Source organism: Kogia breviceps, chromosome 8 (genome assembly GCF_026419965.1).
Source record: "Kogia breviceps isolate mKogBre1 chromosome 8, mKogBre1 haplotype 1, whole genome shotgun sequence".
NCBI classification, from domain to species: Eukaryota; Metazoa; Chordata; class Mammalia; order Artiodactyla; family Physeteridae; genus Kogia; species Kogia breviceps.
The window spans coordinates 77,885,452-77,907,409 of NC_081317.1; the positions used below are offsets into that span (position 1 = coordinate 77,885,452).

At 36.4% G+C, this 21,958-nt stretch overlaps 1 protein-coding gene across 1 annotated transcript in view; it reads right to left on the minus strand.

Annotated features, from left to right (window-relative positions):
* Positions 1–21,958, minus strand: part of TRPM6 (transient receptor potential cation channel subfamily M member 6) — a 136,327-nt gene that overhangs the window by 60,451 nt on the left and 53,918 nt on the right. The window contains 10 exon segments of the mRNA XM_059071598.2: positions 1,166–1,312; positions 2,034–2,186; positions 5,605–5,833; positions 7,155–7,435; positions 9,224–9,358; positions 11,603–11,743; positions 13,571–13,624; positions 14,699–14,833; positions 19,852–19,952; positions 20,072–20,144. Coding sequence (XP_058927581.1) covers positions 1,166–1,312; positions 2,034–2,186; positions 5,605–5,833; positions 7,155–7,435; positions 9,224–9,358; positions 11,603–11,743; positions 13,571–13,624; positions 14,699–14,833; positions 19,852–19,952; positions 20,072–20,144 — 1,449 coding nt within the window.

Genomic DNA, 21,958 nt, shown 5'->3' on the forward strand with positions numbered 1-21,958 from the left:
ATATCCAAAAATGTTTACATTTCTTTTTCATCATAGCATTTATAACAAGACACTGTTTCAATAAAGCACACGTACCATAACCTAGCAATGTAATAGCCATGACTAAAAATGCCTATGCTCGCTGCTAACATCATCCTTAGCTATTTTTGTAGTTGTTGTTGTTCCATTTGCTTAGCTTTACTACTGTCTCTAAGAGTTCATAAGCTAGAAATTTCTAAGGAAAGAAATAGCTGAAGACTCTTTACCCAATGATGTGACTGTGGTTAAATTCTCTCTAAGCTACTATCAGAGTCTCTAGGATTTTCTGTATTCACAAAATACAGAAAATACAGTATTTCCATATTCACAAAAATGGTGAAATCTCATCATCTGAATGAAGATTTTGTTTTTGAAAACAGATAAAAGTTATTCAGAGCTATGTAGTTATTGAATAAGTATATGAAATAAGTGTGTGGTTGGGCAAGTAAATATTTTGAAATATAACATTTAGACAAATATCCTTTTACAATCACTTCAAAATGTTTTAGAAATATACAATCTTGAGCAATTTAACTATAGGTTAGCATTAGAAAAATAAATAGTTTAAAAAATGTGAAAAGCACTCAATACATTTAATGTACAGTTGTTTTCTCTGTATCTCTCCCATCCATGACAGATTTTGTATTTGTTTACACAATTCAACTAATAAAATTTTTCTTGTCCCCTACATATTTAGAAGCATTTGCAACTGAAGACAAAAAACAAACACTTGAATTTTTTGGTCTATATTACACATTATTCCTACAAAGAAAAAAATCAATTCAACTGCTGATTTTTTGCCCAAGATGGGAAAAGAATCCACCCCCATCACTTAATTCTACAACCATATTGTTTATTCTATTGTTCCACACAGTTTCAGATTCTGAGTCCCAGCTGTGTTAACTGGAAGCACTCAAAAAACGAAGAATGCTTGTGCCTTCACTCCCAAAGCAGGAGAGATCTGCTCTCACCTTTTCTCACCTCCCTCCAATCTTCTTCCCTACCTCCTTTGTCACTCCTCCCTTTTTTTTAACTGCACTTTTTACATTTTTATTACAAGTTGGTAAATCAGGCATATCATTATCAATATTATCATTAGCAATTAACCATCCTGAATACTATATATAATTCTTAAAATGAGACCAACCGTATAAAACCAAAACTTGACAATTGGAGCACTGTAGAACTCATAGACTTTCCTAGTCCATGGGAGGCTTTGGGGCCCACTCTTTAAATCAAAGTGCTGATTTTCATCTGGTTTCTCATCAGGGCCACTTTCCAAATCATAGTCTTTCTGTAAAATGAGCAAACAATCATTTATTGTCAGAGGCGTAACTAAAATACTGACATTTACAAGTATCTAAAATTTTATATATTTCATAAATACATAAATATAATAAAAATATTAGAAATTAACTGGGCACCCACCTGACAAATTACAATCTTAGTCTTGAATGGAAGGAAAACTACATGTATTGTACCAATCTTTGACAGGGTAAGGAGAACAGGGTATTTCTGAAAAGCAAGCTGAGTCTCCCATAAGAAAACCTAGTCAAACTGAGTAGTTGCCCATGAAAGAGTATACATCTGGGAACTCAAGTAAAACTATTCAAACTCATTGGATATAACAAATGAAAAAACTATGGCGTGAAACAGTGAAGATCAATGCACATTTTAAACCAGCATCTTTTTAAATAAAGATTTTTAAGGATATGAGGCATCCCTTATTGTAGCTTTAGAGAAATAGTAAGCCTATTTATTCCACTAGTCACAAAGGAAAATGAAAAGTTAAGCAGCTTTCAAGACATAACAAAGTCTTTGATTTTGGCAGAAATAGGATATTTTGCTTAATAATATATGGGGGTTAATTAGAACTATCATACACACTATACCTGACCTTACTATAATATGATTAAGATTGTTAAATAATTTATTAAATAAATAAGCTTTGTGTCTCTGTATGTTTGCATGCAGTCAATGCCATGAAAACCTAGTTATTATGATATTGCACTAACCAGACAAGCACTTTCTTTGGGAGCGCTGGCATTCTGGTCACCATTATACCACGTAAACTGGGAGTCCTGGGACTGGGGAACATGTGACATTTCTGCTTTGCTTTTAAATTCCAATGTCAAAATGGTGGGTGGGAAAAGAATACTGATGATGATCTTTAAAAGAAAAGAAAACAAAGTAAGTAGTGGGAGTTATATAAGGCACAAGTATGATCCAAACAAAGTTAAGATTTGGGTGTATATAAAATGTCAGATCCATCCCCAATTCAGTGGATATTCTGATTTTATACATACTTTCCGACTCGAGAATTACAATTCTAGAAGTGTCTCCCTCAGAAATACTCATGAATCCAAGCATGTGTAGATAGGGATGTTCTTTGCATGGCTATTTGTAATAGCAAAAAATTAGTGTCAACCTGAATGTCCATCTATAGAGGGAGAGCTGATGTGGGACAACCTAACAGTGGAATACAGTCAGCCCTTCATATCCATGGGTTTCCCATCCACAGACGCAAACAAGTGTGGATTAAAAAAAAAAAAAAAAAAATTCCAGACAGTTCCAAAAAGCAAACTTGAATTTCCCATACACTGGCACCTATTTACATAGCATTTATATTGTATTAGATAGTATAAGTAATCTAGACACAAAAGTTACATGTAAATACTACACCATTTTATATAAGGGATTTGAGCATCCATGGATTTTGGTATCCTGAGGGGTGCTGGAACCAATCCCTTGCGGATATTGAGAGACAACTGTACTATGCAATCATTGAAAAGACAAAAAGCAATTCTGAATATAATGAAAGCTATATTGTTAAGCCTAAAAAGAGAAAGTTATAAAATAATATGTACAGTGTAATCCCATTTTATTTAAAAAATTTAAAAATGTGATGCATATACATACATGCATTTGAAAGTTTAAAATACATATACCACACTGTTATATGATATAATACCCAGAGGCACGGCAGTGAGAAGTATTCTTTTTCAATGAGCATATTGCTTGAATAATTCTTTTTTTTTGAATTTTTTTTTGAATTTTTTTTGAATCATTCTTCAAAGCCACTAAGTAGTTACTATCATATAAAACACATGAAAATTTATTCATATTATAAAATCAAGACTATAAAAACATACCAAGTCACCTTCTGTTAGATGCATCTCCCATCACACATATATTTTCTCTGCCAGTAAAACCCAACAAAGATAAAAATCTAGACATCCATGATTTTTTCATTCTATTGCTAACATTCATGAATTTATTTGTAGTCTATTCGAAAGAATTTTTATGTTCAACCTGTATTGGCCTTTCCGGGTAAAGAGTTTAGAAGATTTACTAAATATTGTGACAATCATCTTGGTGAACATTATGTCTTTCGAGCTAAAATTAGGCCTAGTATTCTGGGGTTCAATGAATACAGGTAAGATTAACCCAGACTATATACCACTCATGATTAAAGAAACTAAAGTCATGTCCTTGTTGACTTCATTTATTTTTATGCTGAAATGACCTTTTGTTGTTTTCTTTTAAGGCTTGATTTCTTCTGGACTTTTCCCAGTCTGATAGGATTGGTTTGTTTGTGTGTTTGTTTTCTTTTCGGATGTAGAACCCAAAATACATGCAATCTTCCAGGTCTGGAAACACCATAGTTAGCAGGCACAATGATAATATTATACTAATTAATTCCTAACCCACTTCCTGAAAAGGCTCCACATTCTTTTACCCTTGACCATTGCAGAACAATTGGCTTGTGAAACAGTAATCAATGAAATCAATATTCCATTTCCAAGGAATAGGTCAGAGTCTATTCTCCAGAAGCACTTAAATGAGTTTTCCCTTCCACATAAAACTCTACAAGGTCTTACTCCAGTCTTCATCCACATGGAATTAGAATTAGTCTGACCAGGACATTTTACATTTGCAAAAGTGTTCCCAAAACTCACAAGCCAAGCACTGAGGAATTAGGATCCAGACATGGAGAGCAATATGGCCTACTGCAACTCAAAGATTTTAAGTAGCTAATCAGTCTTCTTTGTCAACTCACTATATTTTGGGGCAAAAACATTTAGTCTTGCTTCAATTAAGTCTCTTTGTTGATATAAAAATAAAGTATATGAGGAGCAAAAAGTTATTAAGTTTTCAGTAACAAGGATTTCTATTCAACTAAAGTATGTACAGGACAGAGCCATGGAGAAAATTATTTCTCAAAATCCCAGCTATCTATACCTCCATCTCACTCTCTGAACATTTAAAAAGAGTTATTGCCAGCACTTGTGTAGCTAGAGGTGGACCCATTTACATTTCTGCTTCATCATTTCCAAGGCTGAAATCGAAACAGATCAAAGGAGAACTTCTTCTAGAAACAACTGTTGTTTCTCCAATATTTTGTTAAAGAGGAATCTATGTGAAATAATTTCTGGTTGACATTTCTCTTGTTTGCACAATCTCATTAGTGGAATTAAAATATACAAGATGGGGCTTCCCTGGTGGCGCAGTGGTTGAGAGTCCGCCTGCCGATGCAGGGGGCACGGGTTCGTGCCCTGGTCCGGGAGGATCCCACATGCCGCGGAGTAACTGGGCCCGTGAGCCATGGCTGCTGGGCCTGCGCGTCCGGAGCCTGTGCTCCGCAGCGGGAGAGGCCACAGCAGTGAGAGGCCCGCATACCGCAGAAAAAAAAAAAAAAAAAAAAAAATATATATATATATACAAGGTATTTTATATATTTTATGTCATATCTTTTATTTGTTTGTGTTTTCTATAGTTTGCCCACCAAAAAATGTTTTTTAAAACAGTCATTCTATTTGGGACACATCATACTTTTAAGAGCTCTAGGAAGAATAAAATTAAAATATAAATTATAACCTTGTGTAGCTCTTAATGATCATGCTTCATCCGCTTTTTTTCTGTTTCATAAGCTATGTACTTCTTAAGCATGACCATAACCCAGAGCTTTTTAGGCTTAGGTTTGATGTCAAAAATTAAATGCCTTTAATAATTAACTAAATTACTCTTGATAATTCAAGATGAAAGATGAGGCTAAACCATAATGGAATAGAAAAATTTGGAGATAGTTAGTGGTGTGAACAAATGTGTTTGAGGGCAGCTTTATAAAATAGCCATTTATTTCCTGAAACATCACATTAGATGAACACAACAGAAATTACTTATTTTATTTAGTTTATCATGAGTTAGTATTTTTAAGCTGAGAAAATTTTCACTAAAAAGTCTCATTTACTTCTGTTATAATTATCAGAGGCAATGGTGTTTACTAATAACGAAATTTTGTCTATGTTTGTACATGCTTTTAACTTCTTCTAACCACCTTCTCATGAGTATGCCTTTGTGATGGACAGAGCTGGCACAATTATGCCCATTTTTAAAAGAAACTGTGGTAGTGGGAGATAAACCGGGTAGTTGTCACATGTTCCACTGTGAAGATCTCAGCTCATCTGTGAGAATCAAAGACATTAACTGGTTTTCCTGAAGGTAATCTTCTGGAGCATGGGAAAAATGAACTCAAAAGAGTATAGACTAAACTAACGTTAAACTCTATAAAGCAAGTAAATATACCTTTAACCAAGAGTTTTTCCTCATTTTCAGACGCCCCATCCACATATCTGTCAGTAGCATTTGTGTACAAGTATGTGAAACAAAGGGCCTCAACCCTCCAGAAACAGCCAGTTTTAAACAGGTAGAATTGCTCCAGTTCTTGAGTTCATAGGTCAACAGTTTCATGGCCATTCTTTCATTCTGTTTGAATGCCTTCTCCAACACATCCAGGGCAAGCTGGCCAAACTGTCTGCAATGACACAGTGGTGAGTGGCAAAAATAAATGCAGGTGAGAGCCCCAGAAACATTAAAAAAGATTAGATATGAGACTCAGAAAAGACCAAGACAAAAGAGGGAACAGTAAAATGCAGAAGCTGTTTTAAAGGGATTGCTGCTCAGGAAATGGATTGTTCTCCCTTTCTTAAAAGAACAGAACTAGAGGGTTTCCACCAGGAGTGCCTGAGCTATCCACGGGGAGATGCGAATCCACACCACAAAACAAGCTGTGTATGGTGTGGTGTGGGGCTCCCTGATAGTACCTAATAAAGAATTTTTTGACAGAAAAGATTGTTCAAAAACCGAACTAGCATTTAAGGAAAAACTGTGGAAACTATCCCCGCCACTCCTTTTTTTTTTTTTTTTAAAGATTTTAGGGACTTCCCTGGTGGTGCATTGGTTAAGAATCTGCCTGCCAATGCAGGCTCAAACAGGTTTGAGCCCTGGATCGGGAAGATCCCACATGCCTCAGGGAAACTAAGCCCGTGCGCCACAACTACTGAGCCTGCAGGCCAACTACTGAAGCCTGCGCACCTAGAGCCCATGCACCACAACGAAGAGTAGCCCCTGCTCACCGCAACTAGAGAAAGCCCACGCGCAGCAACAAAGACTGAACACAGCCAAAACATTAAAAAAATAAATAAATTTAAAGATTTTACAAAATACACAGATGACTTAAGTAAGAAACTAGACCTGGAGACATCCCCAGGTGATCTTCTTGGAGGTTGTTTTCTCTAAAAAGTAGACACTGTCATTCTCTGAAATTTTTTAAATCAAAATGATAAATTAGTTTCTATTAACTCTAGCTTGCTTTCTTTCCCTACCACTATAATACTTTAGTAAATCAAAAAAACAAAACATTTCCAACTTTTCTATCTTCTACCATCATTCTCTGGTAATTTAATACATAATATATTTGTTTTCCTGCCTGAGCGGCACTTAAAGAACAAATTTTAATATAACTTAGTATCAAAGAGTTTGAGAGTTAGGAGGGACTTCCAAAATCATTCATTGAACATTTTATAGTTAAGAAACTAAAGTCCCGAAATCTGGTCAAGTGATTTGACAATTAGTAAAAAGCTGGACTAGGACTAGAACCCAAGTCTCCTGATTTGAAGGCCACCTCTCTTCCTTTTAGTCCTTAAAATACCTCAAGACCCTTATTTATGGTAGAGTCCATGAAACACATGGCTATAAGTCCACTCATCTTACAAGTTCTAAGCTGAGGGAGATAAACGTGTCTAACCATTCTAAGAACTGTCGATGTTAATATTAGGTAAAGGGAGAACTCCTACCTTGAGTAATTTTTCAGCTCTTCTGAGGCATCATCAACCATGTTGCTCTCCTTGGCTTCCCGGGCCATTGCTCGGTAGAGTATACAAGCAATTACTGCCTTGACTGTGGCCTCCTCTCCATGCTGCCAGAAGAACATGGCCATCTTCTGCCTTTTCATTAGCACAGCCCAAACCAGCAGGTCATTATAAGGATAAATAAAGCCAGTAGAGTCAGGGTCATCTGATATATTTTGTTTTTCTTTTAACTTCTTCCTTGATTTATGAAGGGATACAGACTTTTCCTGTTAGAATATAAAATAGGAATGGGTGTCCAAATACTCAAATGAATGATGTTCTACCTGACAAAACACATCGGGTATCTTAAAAATATTTTTAAATCACCGAAAAGAGATGGAAATAATAATAGAACTTTATAAATCAGAAACCAAAATTTTGGCCTTTTTTAATCCATTTCTTGTTGCATCTAATAATTCCAGGGTCCCTAGGCTGAGATACCTTAAGTTCACTTAACACAACTTAAAACACTATACCTTTGGAATACAGCCACTAACTATATAACAATTTTCAATTTCTCAAGGAAATGGGCTGAAACAACATATTAGATAAATGATAACTATAAAAACAAAACTAACCTCACCTTACAAACAGATTCATTATCTTCCTCTTAGAAAATTGGCACTAGTGTTGCCAACATTCATACAAATAGATTGGTTTTAATTTTGCCTTCCTTTATTCTGACTATATTCCCCTAGTGATGGTAACAGGTAATAATGAAATACTATTCTCTACCTGGTAAAACCACCTTTTACAGCTCATCTCAAAAACCATTCTCTAACCCTCATAGTCTTCTATATCACTTTGTATGTATCTCTCTCTCAATGCTCATCATACTGCACTGTGGTTATTACTTTGGGAGGGAGGGTGGACCATTTCTCAGTCATAATTATATCTTCTCCAACACACCTGCATCTCAAATTCAACCAAGTGCCCAAAATAATGCCTGGCAAATAACAAGATTCAATAATTATTCTTTTTTTTTAACATCTTTATTGGAGTATAATTGCTTTACAACGGTGTGTTAGTTTCTGCTTTATAACAAAGTGAATCAGCTATACATATGCATACATCCCCATATCTCCTCCCTCTTGTGTCTACCTCCCACCCTCCCTATCCCACCCCTCTAGGTGGTCACAAAGCACTGAGCTGAATCTCTGTGTGCTATGCGGCTGCTTCCCACTAGCTCTCTATTTTACATTTGGTAGTATATATGAGTCCATGCTACTCTCTCACTTCGTCCCAGCTTATTTTTTTTAATTAAAGGAGATCATAGCAAAAATAGTAACAACTTCCTCTATTTCTATAAATGAAGGGAATTTATGTTCATTGATTATGACCAACGGTAATTTTATGAAATACCTTTTCATTCTAAGAGCTATAAAAAGCAAACCTCTTTCAGCCAACATAGGAACCATTTATATGGAAAACTCTTAAACAAAAGCATTCACCCCCAGAGGAAAGTGGGATTGAGGTAGTAAAGGGAGGGGGGCATAATACTGCTCACACACACTCACATGCACACACACAGTCATAAATACATTATCACTGTCATATTGTAACATTAGGCCAAAATTATTTTTTAGAAAGCTTCAAAAGGGAAAAAAGAAGATGCAAGAGGACAGTGTCAGAGAAAAGAAAGAAGAAGGAAACAGTCACCTCCAATTAGCCTTGGGGAAAGGAGGAGGAGGGTGCAATGTTGGGCTAATGATTCTATTTTTTAGTAACATCCCATGGACTGCCTTCCTGAGTCAACATCTGGACATGGTAGAGGTAGGAACAAGGAAGGCAGCCTGAGGTGCCAGCCCCGGCAAATCATTTAGTTGCTTGTCCTGGGCATTTGCTCATCATTGTTATTGAACACCTGTATTAATGCTTTTGACTTGCATCATCTGTTTATAGTACTTGTAAATGATCCCTCTATTTGTATTCCCCATTCTCAAACTTTAAATTAAGAAAAGATCTCGGTCATTAAGGACAATTTTCTTTTCAAATCTAAAATAAGTAACCAGTACCTTGACTTTGTAAGGTTGGGCAGTTCTAATGAATTGGTAATGCAGTGTGCTTTCTGCAGATTCATTTCTATTTCCTGAGCAGCATCTTCGGTGAAGAGGGGGCTGGGGAAGGCTTTGAGCAAAAGTGGTCACTTGCTGGAATATGTTATTTTATTTTAAAAATAAAACAAAAAGGGAAAAAGACGATTATAGTGGTAACAATTAACATGTTATTTCTAGACAACAATAAAACCAAATATAATACTGTGCCCTATCAAATAACCTGGGGTTCTGTCTCTCATCCAAGATTAGTAATTACTTACTCTTCCAACAAGAGCCTCTCATGATCCCCTTCTTACTAAGCACACTCTTATTTCCTAACATCTTAGAGAACATGTTCTTTTGCTCCCTATCATATATATGCATCCCTTTTCTATGTGGAAATTCCATTAGAATCAATCAATGTTCTATAACTGAAACAAGTTCAGAATAGGCAATAAAGATTCACAGTTCTGATAAGAAAAAGTTCCCATTCACAAACAGCTCCAAGGTTAAGCTTCAGTTAGAAAGTTACAGAATATCTCCAGGTGTTATATCACTACTGGAATTCCAGTGGCTAGGCCCCAAAACAACATAATTAATTGCTTGTCAGCATGAAGCTTTCATCAATGAAAAACAAAAACAAATGAGAGCATTCTTAAAGGGACTGACATAAAATTCCCAATACAAACCGTATTGGAAATTTGAACTTTTACTCATTTATTAATATTTACTTATTTATTTTATTTGAACTTTATTTAATTAATTTATTTATTTATTTTAGTTTGTGTTTTACAGATATAAATTAGATGTAGAAGTAATGGGGTCCAACTTTTTAAAGATACTACACAAATTATTATCATTATTATTACTGTGATATAGAATTAATTGTATCACTAGTAATAATCATAATGACTATTAGTATTAAGTTACTCTATACCCTCTGGGTACCAGGAATATAGGTTTTCCTGGGTATTCTAGATATTATTTTATTTAATCCTTTTGATAAATTTCCCATTTTAAAGATAAGGAAACTGACACACAGAGAGGTTAAGTTTCTCACTCAAGATTACCCAGCTACTAATGAGCAAAATTAAGATTCAGTCCCAGATCTCTCCGACTCCAAACCATGTATGTGTTAACTGCTATGATCTAATTTACTAGGAAACACAATAAACTCTGTACCCCTTTCACTAGAAAATAATTAGATAAATGGGCAATTTCCTACCCATTTCCAGAAAGGGCATTAGAGGAACCTGCCTAGCATGCTCCCCACTGGGCTGCACCAAGGTCACAGTCAGTTGTATACCTGCCACTGGTAACCTCATAGCAAGGCATATTTTGTTTACATGAAGGCATTGATACCTCAAGTGTATGCCTATGCCTGTGAAATACCAATAAAGAACATTTTCTCTTTGAGAGTTGGGTTTCTTTCTGTTTTGCTTTCTCATCCCTTAAAGCCAAGTTGGGTTTTCACTTCACTTCATTCTTTTAAAATAAAGGTCAAAAGTAGCTTGATATTCTAGACTCTTCATGTGACCTTATCCCAAAGTATCTTTCCAGTGTCATCCCTCACAACCTTCTGGCACTTGTCCAGTGACAAAGGTCTCCTTGTCACTGCAAAACCATACCCTGGTGTCCACAGCACTGTGTCTTTAACTGTTCCCGCTCTTCTCTCAGCCAAAAATGCCCCAAACTACCTTTTCTAACACTTTCATTATCCCCTAATAAGAACTAGGCTCTTCAGTTTACTGATCTGTACTGGCAATTTTAAGAAACAAGCAATGTTTTCTCTGCTAATAAACTAACCAGCAACTTTAATTTTACATTCCTAGACTTTCAAAAATATGATGGTAAATAAAATACGTATAATATGTATTTTTACATGGTACATTCTGCATGCATCTTCCAATATAACCCCTAGAGACTTGTTCCAAGTTTGTCATCTCCAGGCTATGTACTATTATGAGTTATAGATATAACCCTATTAAGCTTTTCACTTCTGTATTTTCAAAAGAAAAAGAAAGATAAGGAAAGAACCAGTCATCTCTCCCTCTAACCCTTCTCACCACATACTTCTGTGTCAATACGGCACATATTATATTCTGTTTTGTATTGTGGCTAGTTATTCATAAATCTGTTTCCTCTAAAAGTTTCTAAACTCCTGATCTTTATGTCCATCCCAGGCCAGCATGCCAGCACTTAGCACAGTAATTTACATGCAGCAGATATTCAATAAAGGTCGATAAATAGCATGTCCATTTTGGAAGCTCTTCCCATCTAAACTTCCCGAGCCATTTTTCTAAAAGTGTAACTCCTAGGAATCCTTAATTTTACTAGGGTACTTTTCAATTATGCTACCTTATGTTTTCTGTAGAGGTTGCTGTAGAGGGCTCTGAAATTTTTTCTGGTATAGCTGCTGCGATATGCTCTACCAATAAGGTATTCTATCACCAGTCCAATGTCAATCAGCGTTATCCTGTAGCCTGAGAGAAGGGCGTGCTGAAACAAAAACATGTAACTGTCAGTTCTGTTTTTCTATCCCTTTTGCCATGTCACTAGAACATAACCAAATCAACTGCAAAGAGGGAGACTCACACTCTTCAGCCCTAGAACAATGCTTAAGACTCACAAATGAAGGAAGAGCCCCTGAGTTATCACTAATAACTAAAACAAGAACAAAAAACAACTGATCACTTAATATGGCCAGCTATTGATACAACCTGGTTGTTCAAATGGGAAAAAATACTTAGCCTTAAGATGTTTTCAGTTTCATAGACATGGAATGTCTGCTTTTAAGAGCTCATTTCCTCCCTTTTTCTCTCTCATGCATATACATACTTTAGAATAAAACACATTTAAAGAGAGTATAAAAGATTGTTTTTAGCTGGAAATGACAGAACCACTACAACAAAAGTATAATCACTGGAGGGTATGCTGGAGGGTCCAAAAGTAACACTAAGTTAAATCTTAAGCTTCTCTATTGAAATGGCTGTTAACGCTTTGCACCATGTTGACCAAATCATACACAAAACAAGAATAGGAAAGGAAGTAGAACAAATAGAAATAAGGAACATGAAGTGGCAGAGCAAAATGAGATTTCAAAACACAAGGCTGTGCCAAGGCCAGTGTCATGGCTGGTAGGGGCCTGAGTAGCAGGTTTCCAAGCACATGGGCCTTAGGCCAAATGAAAACTGCTCTGACCCCTTAAAGGCCACCACAATGCCTCTTCATAAGTGTTACCTCTGAACTGCTATTCATAGCACACTTTTAAAGGCACAGAGTGCTGAACAAGATCTTTGAAATGAACAGATTGTGAACAATGTTCCCAAAGCTTTGAACAACACATAAGGTTACAGATATAAATAAATGCAAATAATTTAATTTCTCTCTTTCACATTCATAATTCACTTTTTCCAAGGAACACAAATCATGCTCTCATTTTGCTGCTAGTTAAACACATATCTAACTATTTCACTCCTTTTTCTCCAGTTTACTATGACAGAATCAGAGTTTAAGGAGATAATCTAAGGAACATCATTTTGACCCAACATAAATCAATGCAAAGTAAATTTACATCGGCATGGACACTTTTGCTTACTGCTAATCTGCCAACTAAACGTCCTCCTCCAGTCCTTTTACTCCCACCAAGTCAACATAATCAGAAAGCCCACACTCTCTCCATCAAGATATTAGACTTCAGAATTAAGGCAAAAAAAGTCTGTTAAAGTTGGAAAGTTCTGGTAACTAATGGGGGATCAGAGATGATTATAAGTCTGACTTAACTCAAAGTTCAATGAGAATACCATGAGCAAAATATTAGCAAAGGTATAGACCAGTGGGATCCATTCTGGTTCCCTAGAACAATGCTTAGACTCACCAAGGAAGTGAGAGCCCCAGAGTTATCACTAATAGACAAAACAAGAACAAAGACAACGGAATCACATACCAGTCCTTCAATAAAGATAACAGAACCAAGAAGTTTCTCTATATTCAGCAGGTATTATTATCATCATTGTCAATATTGTTGTATCATGTTAAGCTGAAATTCTGCTTGGAAGTTTCTATGTCTCCAATTCATGTTTTATAAGAGAAAATAATTATTAGCTAATGCCACTTACTTGGTGGGTCAAATCTTTTAAAACACAAATTACAAGAAAAAATATGAGTGTGGTTTGGTGATGAAATTGTTCAGAGTCACAGGTAAAGAAGGTAGGTAATTCGCTAGAAAATCCAAGTCTACATTTTACAAAGCAAAATCTGGTAACACTTCACCACAAAGCTAAGACAATACCAGAAGAAATTTGTACACCTTCATAATTAGGTTACCTGTTTTACATCTTGGACAAGATGATGCAAGAGCATATTGGTGGGTCCTTGTTTCTGTAATAAAGAACAAAAGGAAGAATTTTAATTACCTTTTAATTGCCATGTGCTAGGGAGAAATAAAAAACCTTTATTTCAGCATTCATAAATAATCCAGAACACTGAAAACTTTCTTCATCATCTTTAGTAATGAAGCTTAAGCCAAATTAATTCTAAGGAAGGTATTTCCCAAGAGAAGATGTGATTAGATTGAAATATTTTTCAATGCAAGATGTATATATCTAGGAAGTAAGGCCTTAATTAACTTTGTGTGGCAAGAGGCAGAAATAAATCTTAACTAATCTGTAACTATCCTTTATTATATATAAATCACACAATTACAAATTTCATCACACAATTATATTCTATCAACAAATATTTATTGAACACTTACTACGTTCATTCAAGCTACTGAGGGATTCAATGAAGAATAAAAGTACTTTCTTCATAGAATTTTTACAATCTAATAGAAGAGAGTGGGACTTACACTAAAAATAACCAACAATATGAAGATAGGTATGTTCAAAAAGTGGCAAAAATCTGTATTATAGGGGCACTATAATATGTGAATTGGAATAATCAAGAAGATAGGACTTGAACAGGGCTTTAAAGAAAGGGTAAGATTCAAAGGCAAGGAAGGACATCGCAAGAAGGGTGCTTGGCTTAAGCAACTGGTGTCTTTACAAAGAGTAAGCCAGTCTCGTTTCAATAAAAGGTTTACACAGGAAAATTGCAGGAACAAAATTTTAAGTGTCCTTAGGTTGAAAAGCTTCTAATTACTCAATAAAAGCAATTTGTTCTTATTCACATCTTTAGCTTTAATTATGGTCTTACTATCCTATTTTCTTAAATTAGTTTATGCTTCTATTCTGTATAATTAATTAAAATGGGAAACACAGAAATGACTATAGGATACAATGGATTTGGTAAGAAAGTTTCTTCTTTGGTTGAAAAGTCTGTCTCTCTATAAGCTATCTTTGTACATGAACATTGAAGGAGACTTGAACATTCAAGATATAGTTTAAGCTAAGTGTTAAGCTAGTTAATAAAGAAATCTTAAGGAGGTGACTAATGAAATGTTCCAGTACTCACTGTATTATAGAGCTCTTCCAGTCGGGAGATGGTAAGAAAGCGATGGAGGTTCATGCCATATTCTATTAAGAGCTTCACGAAATCCACTCGATCCATCACCAAAGCATCTAACATTGCTTGTTCTAGTGAGCCAGGCTTCAGAGGGCAGAAATAAATAAGAGATATAGAGAAATTAAGAAAGTAGAAATAACTAAAGAATTACATGTATTTGAACTCAAAACTATACAGACAAAATAATCATAAAATACAATCTTACTAAGAAATGTTCAGGACCTAAGTGAAGAAATAACAAAAGGTAAACTGAAGGCATGAAAGACCTCTTGAATAAATGGGTTCCTGGATGAGAAGACTGACTGTGGTAAAGATCTCAATGCTTCCCAAATTAATGTTTGAATTTAATGCAATTCTAATAAAACTCCAAGGTTTCTTTCCCTTCCTTCTTTTCCTTCTGCTTCTTTTTCTTTTTCTTTTTTTTTCTTTTTTTTTTGTAACCTGGCATGTTCCCATTTAAACTATACCCGACTTCTGGGTATAATGGCAAATTAAACACACTCATCTACTTTTACTCCTACCTAAAACCCCACTAAAATATAGTAAAGGGTTTTTTTGTCTTTTTGTGTTTTTTTTAAAAGAAAGAATCCACAAGAACAAAGAGGTCAAGAGTGAAACATTTTAGAAGTTGAAAAGCAGATGGTCAAATGACTTAGCAGTCCCCAGAAAGCCAAAAAATGGAAGTCCCTAGAAATTGGAAAAAAATTCAAGAACCAAACAAAATCTATGCCACAGAATTCTGGCAGCATAAATTGCTAACATTGGGACCTTCCCACTCGTCTTCCCCGTTGATTTCCGTAACAACAGGAACAAGGCTTTACCGTCTAAGCAGGAGATTGGAGAATTTCTTTCTGATATTGTGATGAATACAAGAGAAAATATATGAATATTCTAACACTTCAGGTTCCCCAACAAATGGGGGCAGCAAGATCCCCCTACTGTGAAGGCCAAATCTACAGGCTCAGAATTTCTAATGAGCTTTCTTACCTCCACACTTAAACAAAGAGTCCAGGACAAACAGACCAAAAAACGTCAACTAGGAGGAATCAGACAATACAGGAAGAAGAAAACTTCAAAAGAACTATCATTAATAGCTTCAAGAAAACAAAAGAAGATATTATATTCAGGATGCTAAGACCTAGGGTCTGTCATACAGAGTGAAGTAAGTCAGAAAGCGAAAAACAAATACCTTATGCTAACGCACATATATGGAATCTAAAGAAAAACGATGGTACTGATGAACCTAGTTGCAGAGCAGGAATAAAGAGGTAGACATAGAAAATGGACTTGAGGACACGGGGTAGGATGGCGAAGCTGGGGTGAAGTGAGAGTAGCATCAACATATATACACTACCAAATGTAAAATAGTTGGCTGATGGGAAGCAGCAGCGTAGCACAGGGAGATAGGCTCGGTGCTTTGCGATGACCTAGAGGGGTAAGATAGGGAGGGTGGGAGGGAGGCCCAGGTACTGGCACAAAAACAGAAATATAGATCAATGGAACAGGATAGAAAGCCCAGATGTAAACCCACACACATATGGTCACCTTATCTTTGATAAAGGAGGCAAGAATATACAGTGGAGAAAAGACAGCCTCTTCAATAAGTGGTGCTGGGAAAACTGGACAGCTACATGTAAAAGTATGAAATTAGAACACTCCCTAACACCATACACAAAAATAAACTCAAAATGGATTAAAGACCTAAATGTAAGGCCAGATACTATCAAACTCTTAGAGGAAAACATAAGCAGAACACTCTATGACATAAATCACAGCAAGATCCTTTTTGACCCACCTCCTAGAGAAATAGAAATAAAAACAAAAATAAACAAATGGGACCTAATGAAACTTAAAAGCTTTTGCACAGCAAAGGATACCATAAACAAGACCAAAAGACAATCATCAGAATGGGAGAAAATAGTTGCAAATGAAGCAACTGACAAAGGATTAATCTCCAAAATTTACAAGCAACTCATGCAGCTCAATAACAAAAAAACAAACAATCCAATCCAAAAATGGGCAGAAGACCTAAATAGACATTTCTCCAAAGAAGATATACAGATTGCCAACAAACACATGAAAGAATGCTCAACATCACTAATCATTAGAGAAATGCAAATCAAAACTACAATGAGGGCTTCCCTGGTGGCGCAGTGGTTGGGAGTCCGCCTGCCGATTCAGGGGACATGGGTTCATGCCCCTGTGCCCCCGTCCGGGAGGATCCCACGTTCCGTGGAGCAGCTGGGCCCGTGGGCCATGGCCGCTGGGCCTGTGTGTCCAGAGCCTGAGCTCTGCAGTGGGAGAGGCCACAGCAGTGAGAGGCCCGCGTACCGCAAAAAACAACAACAACAACAAAAAACTACAATGAGATATCATCTCATACCGGTCAGAATGGCCATCATCAAAAAATCTAGAAACAATAAATGCTGGAGAGGGTGTGGAGAAAAGGGAACACTCTTGCACTGCTGGTGGGAATGTAAACTGATACAGCCACTATGGAGAACAGTATGGAGGTTCCTTAAAAAACTACAAATAGAACTACCATACGACCCAGCAATCCCACTATTGGGCATATACCCTGAGAAAACCATAATTCAAAAAGAGTCATGTACCACAATGTTCATTGCAGCACTATTTACAATAGGCAGGACATGGAAGAAACCTAGGTGTCCATCAACAGATGAATGGATAAAGAAGATGTGGCACATATATACAATGGATATTACTCAGCCATAAAAAGAAATGAAACTGAGTTATTTGTAGTGAGGTGGATGGACCTGGAGTCTGTCATACAGAGTGAAGTAAGTCAGAAAGAGAAAAACAAATACCATATGTTAACACATATATATGGAATCTAAGAAAAAAAAATGTCATGAAGAGACTAGGGGTAGGATGGGAATAAAACACAGACCTACTAGAGCATGGACTTGAGGATATGGGGAGGGGGAAGGGCAAGCTGTGACGAAGTGAGAGTGGCAGGGACATATATACACTACCGAACGTAGGGTGGATAGCTAGTGGGAAGCAGCCGCATGGCACAGGAAGATCAGCTAGGTGGTTTGTGACCACCTAGAGGGGTGGGATAGGGAGGGTGGGAGGGAGGGAGACGCAAGAGGGAAGAGATATGGGAACATATGTATATATGTATAACTGATTCACTTTGTTGTAAAGCAGAAACTAACACACCATTGTAAAGCAATTATACTCCAATAAAGATGTTAAAAAAAAAAAAAGAGGGAGGGGATATGGGGGCATGTATATGCATATGGCTGGTTTGCTTTGTTGTACAATCGAAACTAACACAGTATTGAGAAGCAATTATACTCCAATAAAGATCTATTTAAAAAAAAAAAAAGGTACATGTACACGTTCCCTATGACCCAGCAATTCACTTGTAGAGAAATAAAAACATGTCCACAAAAATAAAATAAATAAATAAATAAATAAATAAATAAAAATTAAAAAAATAAAAAGACAACAATTTGCTCTCAGGAATTAATAATATGCTACCAGAAACAAAAAACTACATACAAGGTGTGAAAAATTAATCTTGAGGAATCTACCAAAGAAAAGATATAGAAGATAAGAGGAAAAGATAAGATTAGAGGAGCAGTCCATAGGTCTAACATTTAAATGATAAAATTCCTGAATGAGGGGCTTCCCTGGTGGCGCAGTGGTTGAGAGTCCGCCTGCCGATGCAGGGGACACAGGTTTGTGCCCCGGTCCGGGAAGATCCCACATGCCGCGGAGCGGCTGGGCCCATGGGCCATGGCCGCTGAGCCTGCGCGTCCGGAGCCTGTGCTCCGCAATGGGAGAGGCCACGACTGTGAGAGGCCCGTGTACCGCAAAAAAAAAAAAAAAAAAAAAAAAAAAAAATTCCTGAATGAGAGCAGAGCAAACAGGGGAGGAAATTCCCCCAAAAGGAAACACATGATTGCCAAGTTGAAAGCAAGTGTCCAGTGTAATGGATATAAAGACTCACAATGATGCACGTTACTGTGAAATCTCAGAACACTGGAACAAGAGAAGATTTTTTTAAACTCCCAGAGAAGAAAGAAATGGTCATAAAAAAAGGATCAGAAAACAGAACGATTTTTGCTTCTCAACAGTACTGCTGGGTGCTGGAAGCTAAGCATTCAAAATTCTCTAGGAAAATTAGTTCCATCTTGAATTAAAATATATCCAAACATATAAGCCCTCAAAATTTTTATCTCCTATACCCCTTTCTCAGGAAGTTACTGCAAGATACACATCATCAAATAAAGGAGTAAACCAAGAAAGAGGAAAACAGGGGATACAGAAAACAGGCGTTCTAACAAACGAGGGAATCTCCAAGATGATGAAGGATGACAGCTCAGCACCAGGAATAGCAGGCACCAGCCCAGAATGCAGCAGTGGGGGCCCAGACAGAAATGTTAAGAGCTCTCTAAAATTAATCAGAAAACAGCAATATGACTTATTATTTAGAAATATGGAGATTTATAAATGTCAGAACAGTCCAAAATGTCAAAAGTGCTTGGCTCTAGTGATTAGCAGGGCAGGGAACTACTGTCTTTTTGGTAGCTTTTTAGTACCATTTGATGTTTTAAACAATGTGCACAAATTAGTTCAACCCCAAACTAATAGACCTATGGTCTGGTCACAACTGTAATTTTTTTTTAATGAAATGTTAACGGTGATTAGCATTAGCACTATAGTAATCTTTCTTCTTCCTGCTTTTCTCTGTTTTCACTCATTCCTATTGTGAGCATGCATTACACTTTAATGCAAAAAAATAAGATAAACTTTCACTTTTGAATAACAATATAAAAATCTGCCCATTCAAAAAGTAAATTAAAAATCCTTCCATTTGTCTTTCCCCGACTTGACTTCCTTTGTCAGCTTCAATAAGGCTGCTGAGCCAGAGGAAAAAATGTTTTCAGGGAGGCAAAGTAGATGAGAGAAATGTCTTTGCGATGGTGTGTACCCAGCATCAGAGATGCTACCCTACCCCCACACCCGTCCCCAAAGCAGCCTATCTCTCCTCCAATTCTCTCTTTTGTCCCTCCCTAACAAACCAACACACGACATAGGTCTTCCAAATAACTTCATCTTCATTATACCTTCCAATGTTGTCCATAAATTAGGATATGTTTCTTGGCAATGTCCATCCTGTCCCAAGCCATTGCCAGATTTAATTGTTCTGATGCTGATAAATTTGTGCCTAGGGTAAAAGAAAGGAATCACATATTCTGTTTACGATATCAACATAAAAAGCACAAAGTGCCACAGAATGTGAAAAGAGGGAAGGAGGAAAAATTGTAACCTTATTTAGACACTCACCCTTTAGCAGAGCTGTTAGGATTGCTAAATCAAGGTCCTGTGACTCCTCAGAATCAGCATCAAAAATGGTAATCTGTAACAGTTGAAAAACAGAAAGCCATACATTTTGAGGACTAGCAAAGAAATGCTTTCAAAAGTACCCACAAGATTTGCTCTCGAGCTAATGAATTAAGCAAAACATTCATCATTAATGTCAAAAATCACATAGAGTTTTAAAAAATTCTTTTTTTTTACTAATAAGAGAGAAAACTTTAAAGTAGGGTAATGGCAAATTGTACACATTCAGGGGATAAAAAAAACTGAAAAATTCCAAGTATCTTAGAGGAAACATGCATGAAAGAACATTACTACATTAATTTACTATTCACATGCTATAATGGAAAGAAACTCAGTGTCAATTCCTCATGAAAAGAAAACCATTCCTCATTTTGAAAGAATACGAAATGATATCCTTCTGTTCACCTAGCTTTAGAAACTAAGACTTTTGCTTTTCAATGAATGAATCCTCAAGGATTTGTCATAAAATAAGTGAGGCAATTACGATGCACCCAGTGAGCAAGTACAATGGACAGTGAAGAAAGCCTTCACAACGTCAAAGTCTCCAGTGCATCCTGGCACGTGACTGATTATTTTTAAGACAAATAAGGACATTATTTATGATTATAAAAGTTCTTCTCCTATTAATGAATGTATCTCAATCTTTGCAGATGAAAATATATAGTAAAGGGACGTGTTCAACAAAAAAAAGCCAAGATTGCCAAGTTCTAGCCCCAGATATGTCACTAACTAGTCAGTCTTGGGGAAATATCTTAAAACCACTGCATCTCAGGTTCCTCACCCAAAAGATGAGAGGAACCCACTAAATAATCTCTAAGTTCTCATAAAGATAGAATTCTTCTACAATTCACGCTAATAGCCCCTCTACCTAACAGCTCCCCTCCATGTGCATGAATAAAATCAACCCTCAACTGTGCAGGAGTTGAGAACCTTTCTGTAACATGCAAACCCTTAGCTGCCTTCTCTAGTTCTCCCTTGATTATTACACCGCTCCTTGGTTACTCTCCTTGATGACAGGAGGAGACAAATATAAGGGTGATCCCTTTATTATATCCTTTTCTTAACCTACTGACTATTGTGGGGAATATAAAATGTAGTAGACCATGCACAAGATTTCAACTCTGAGCACCAGTTTTAGTTCTACTATTTCAGAACTGCATGACTCTGGGCAAATCACTTAAATTCTCTAGGCTTCAGCTTCATTATCTCTGAAACTGAAATAAACGATCACTGCCATATTGAACTCACTCATGGGGCTATTTCACGTGAAAAAATATATTGGAAAGCACTCCGTTAATTGTAGACATGGTTGTTATTTTCATTGTTACTAGGTCAACTAAAATCCCAAAGGGTTTTTCACATCTGTTTAGCCATGCTTAGTCTAGACTGAACTTGTTCAATTGGTTTTTTGAGGAAAGGTGCTTTAATATTACCCAAATCTTATATGATTTAGTCCAGCTTTCAAATTCTGGAAAGATCACTATGATATGACATATCTGCATATTTAATGTAACTGTCAGCTACACATTATCCAAATCATTGATAAAAATGTTGATCAAAGTACCCTAAAACACTAAAATCTTTTCCTGAATCTATATTATGTTCATAGACCAAAGTTCGTGGCCTCTATTTTCCATCTGAGAGTTTATTCACATATTTCCATTGTCCAGTGCATCCCCAATGATCTCCTATAGGACATACTGAGGATACTGTGATAGAGTCATCTAAGCCAGCAGACTTGAGTTTTATTTAAGACATGGAGCTGTTCCTTTACCCTCTGAAAATATTTACATGTAATTTTCACTAAATTCAATCACTTTTCTGTAATAC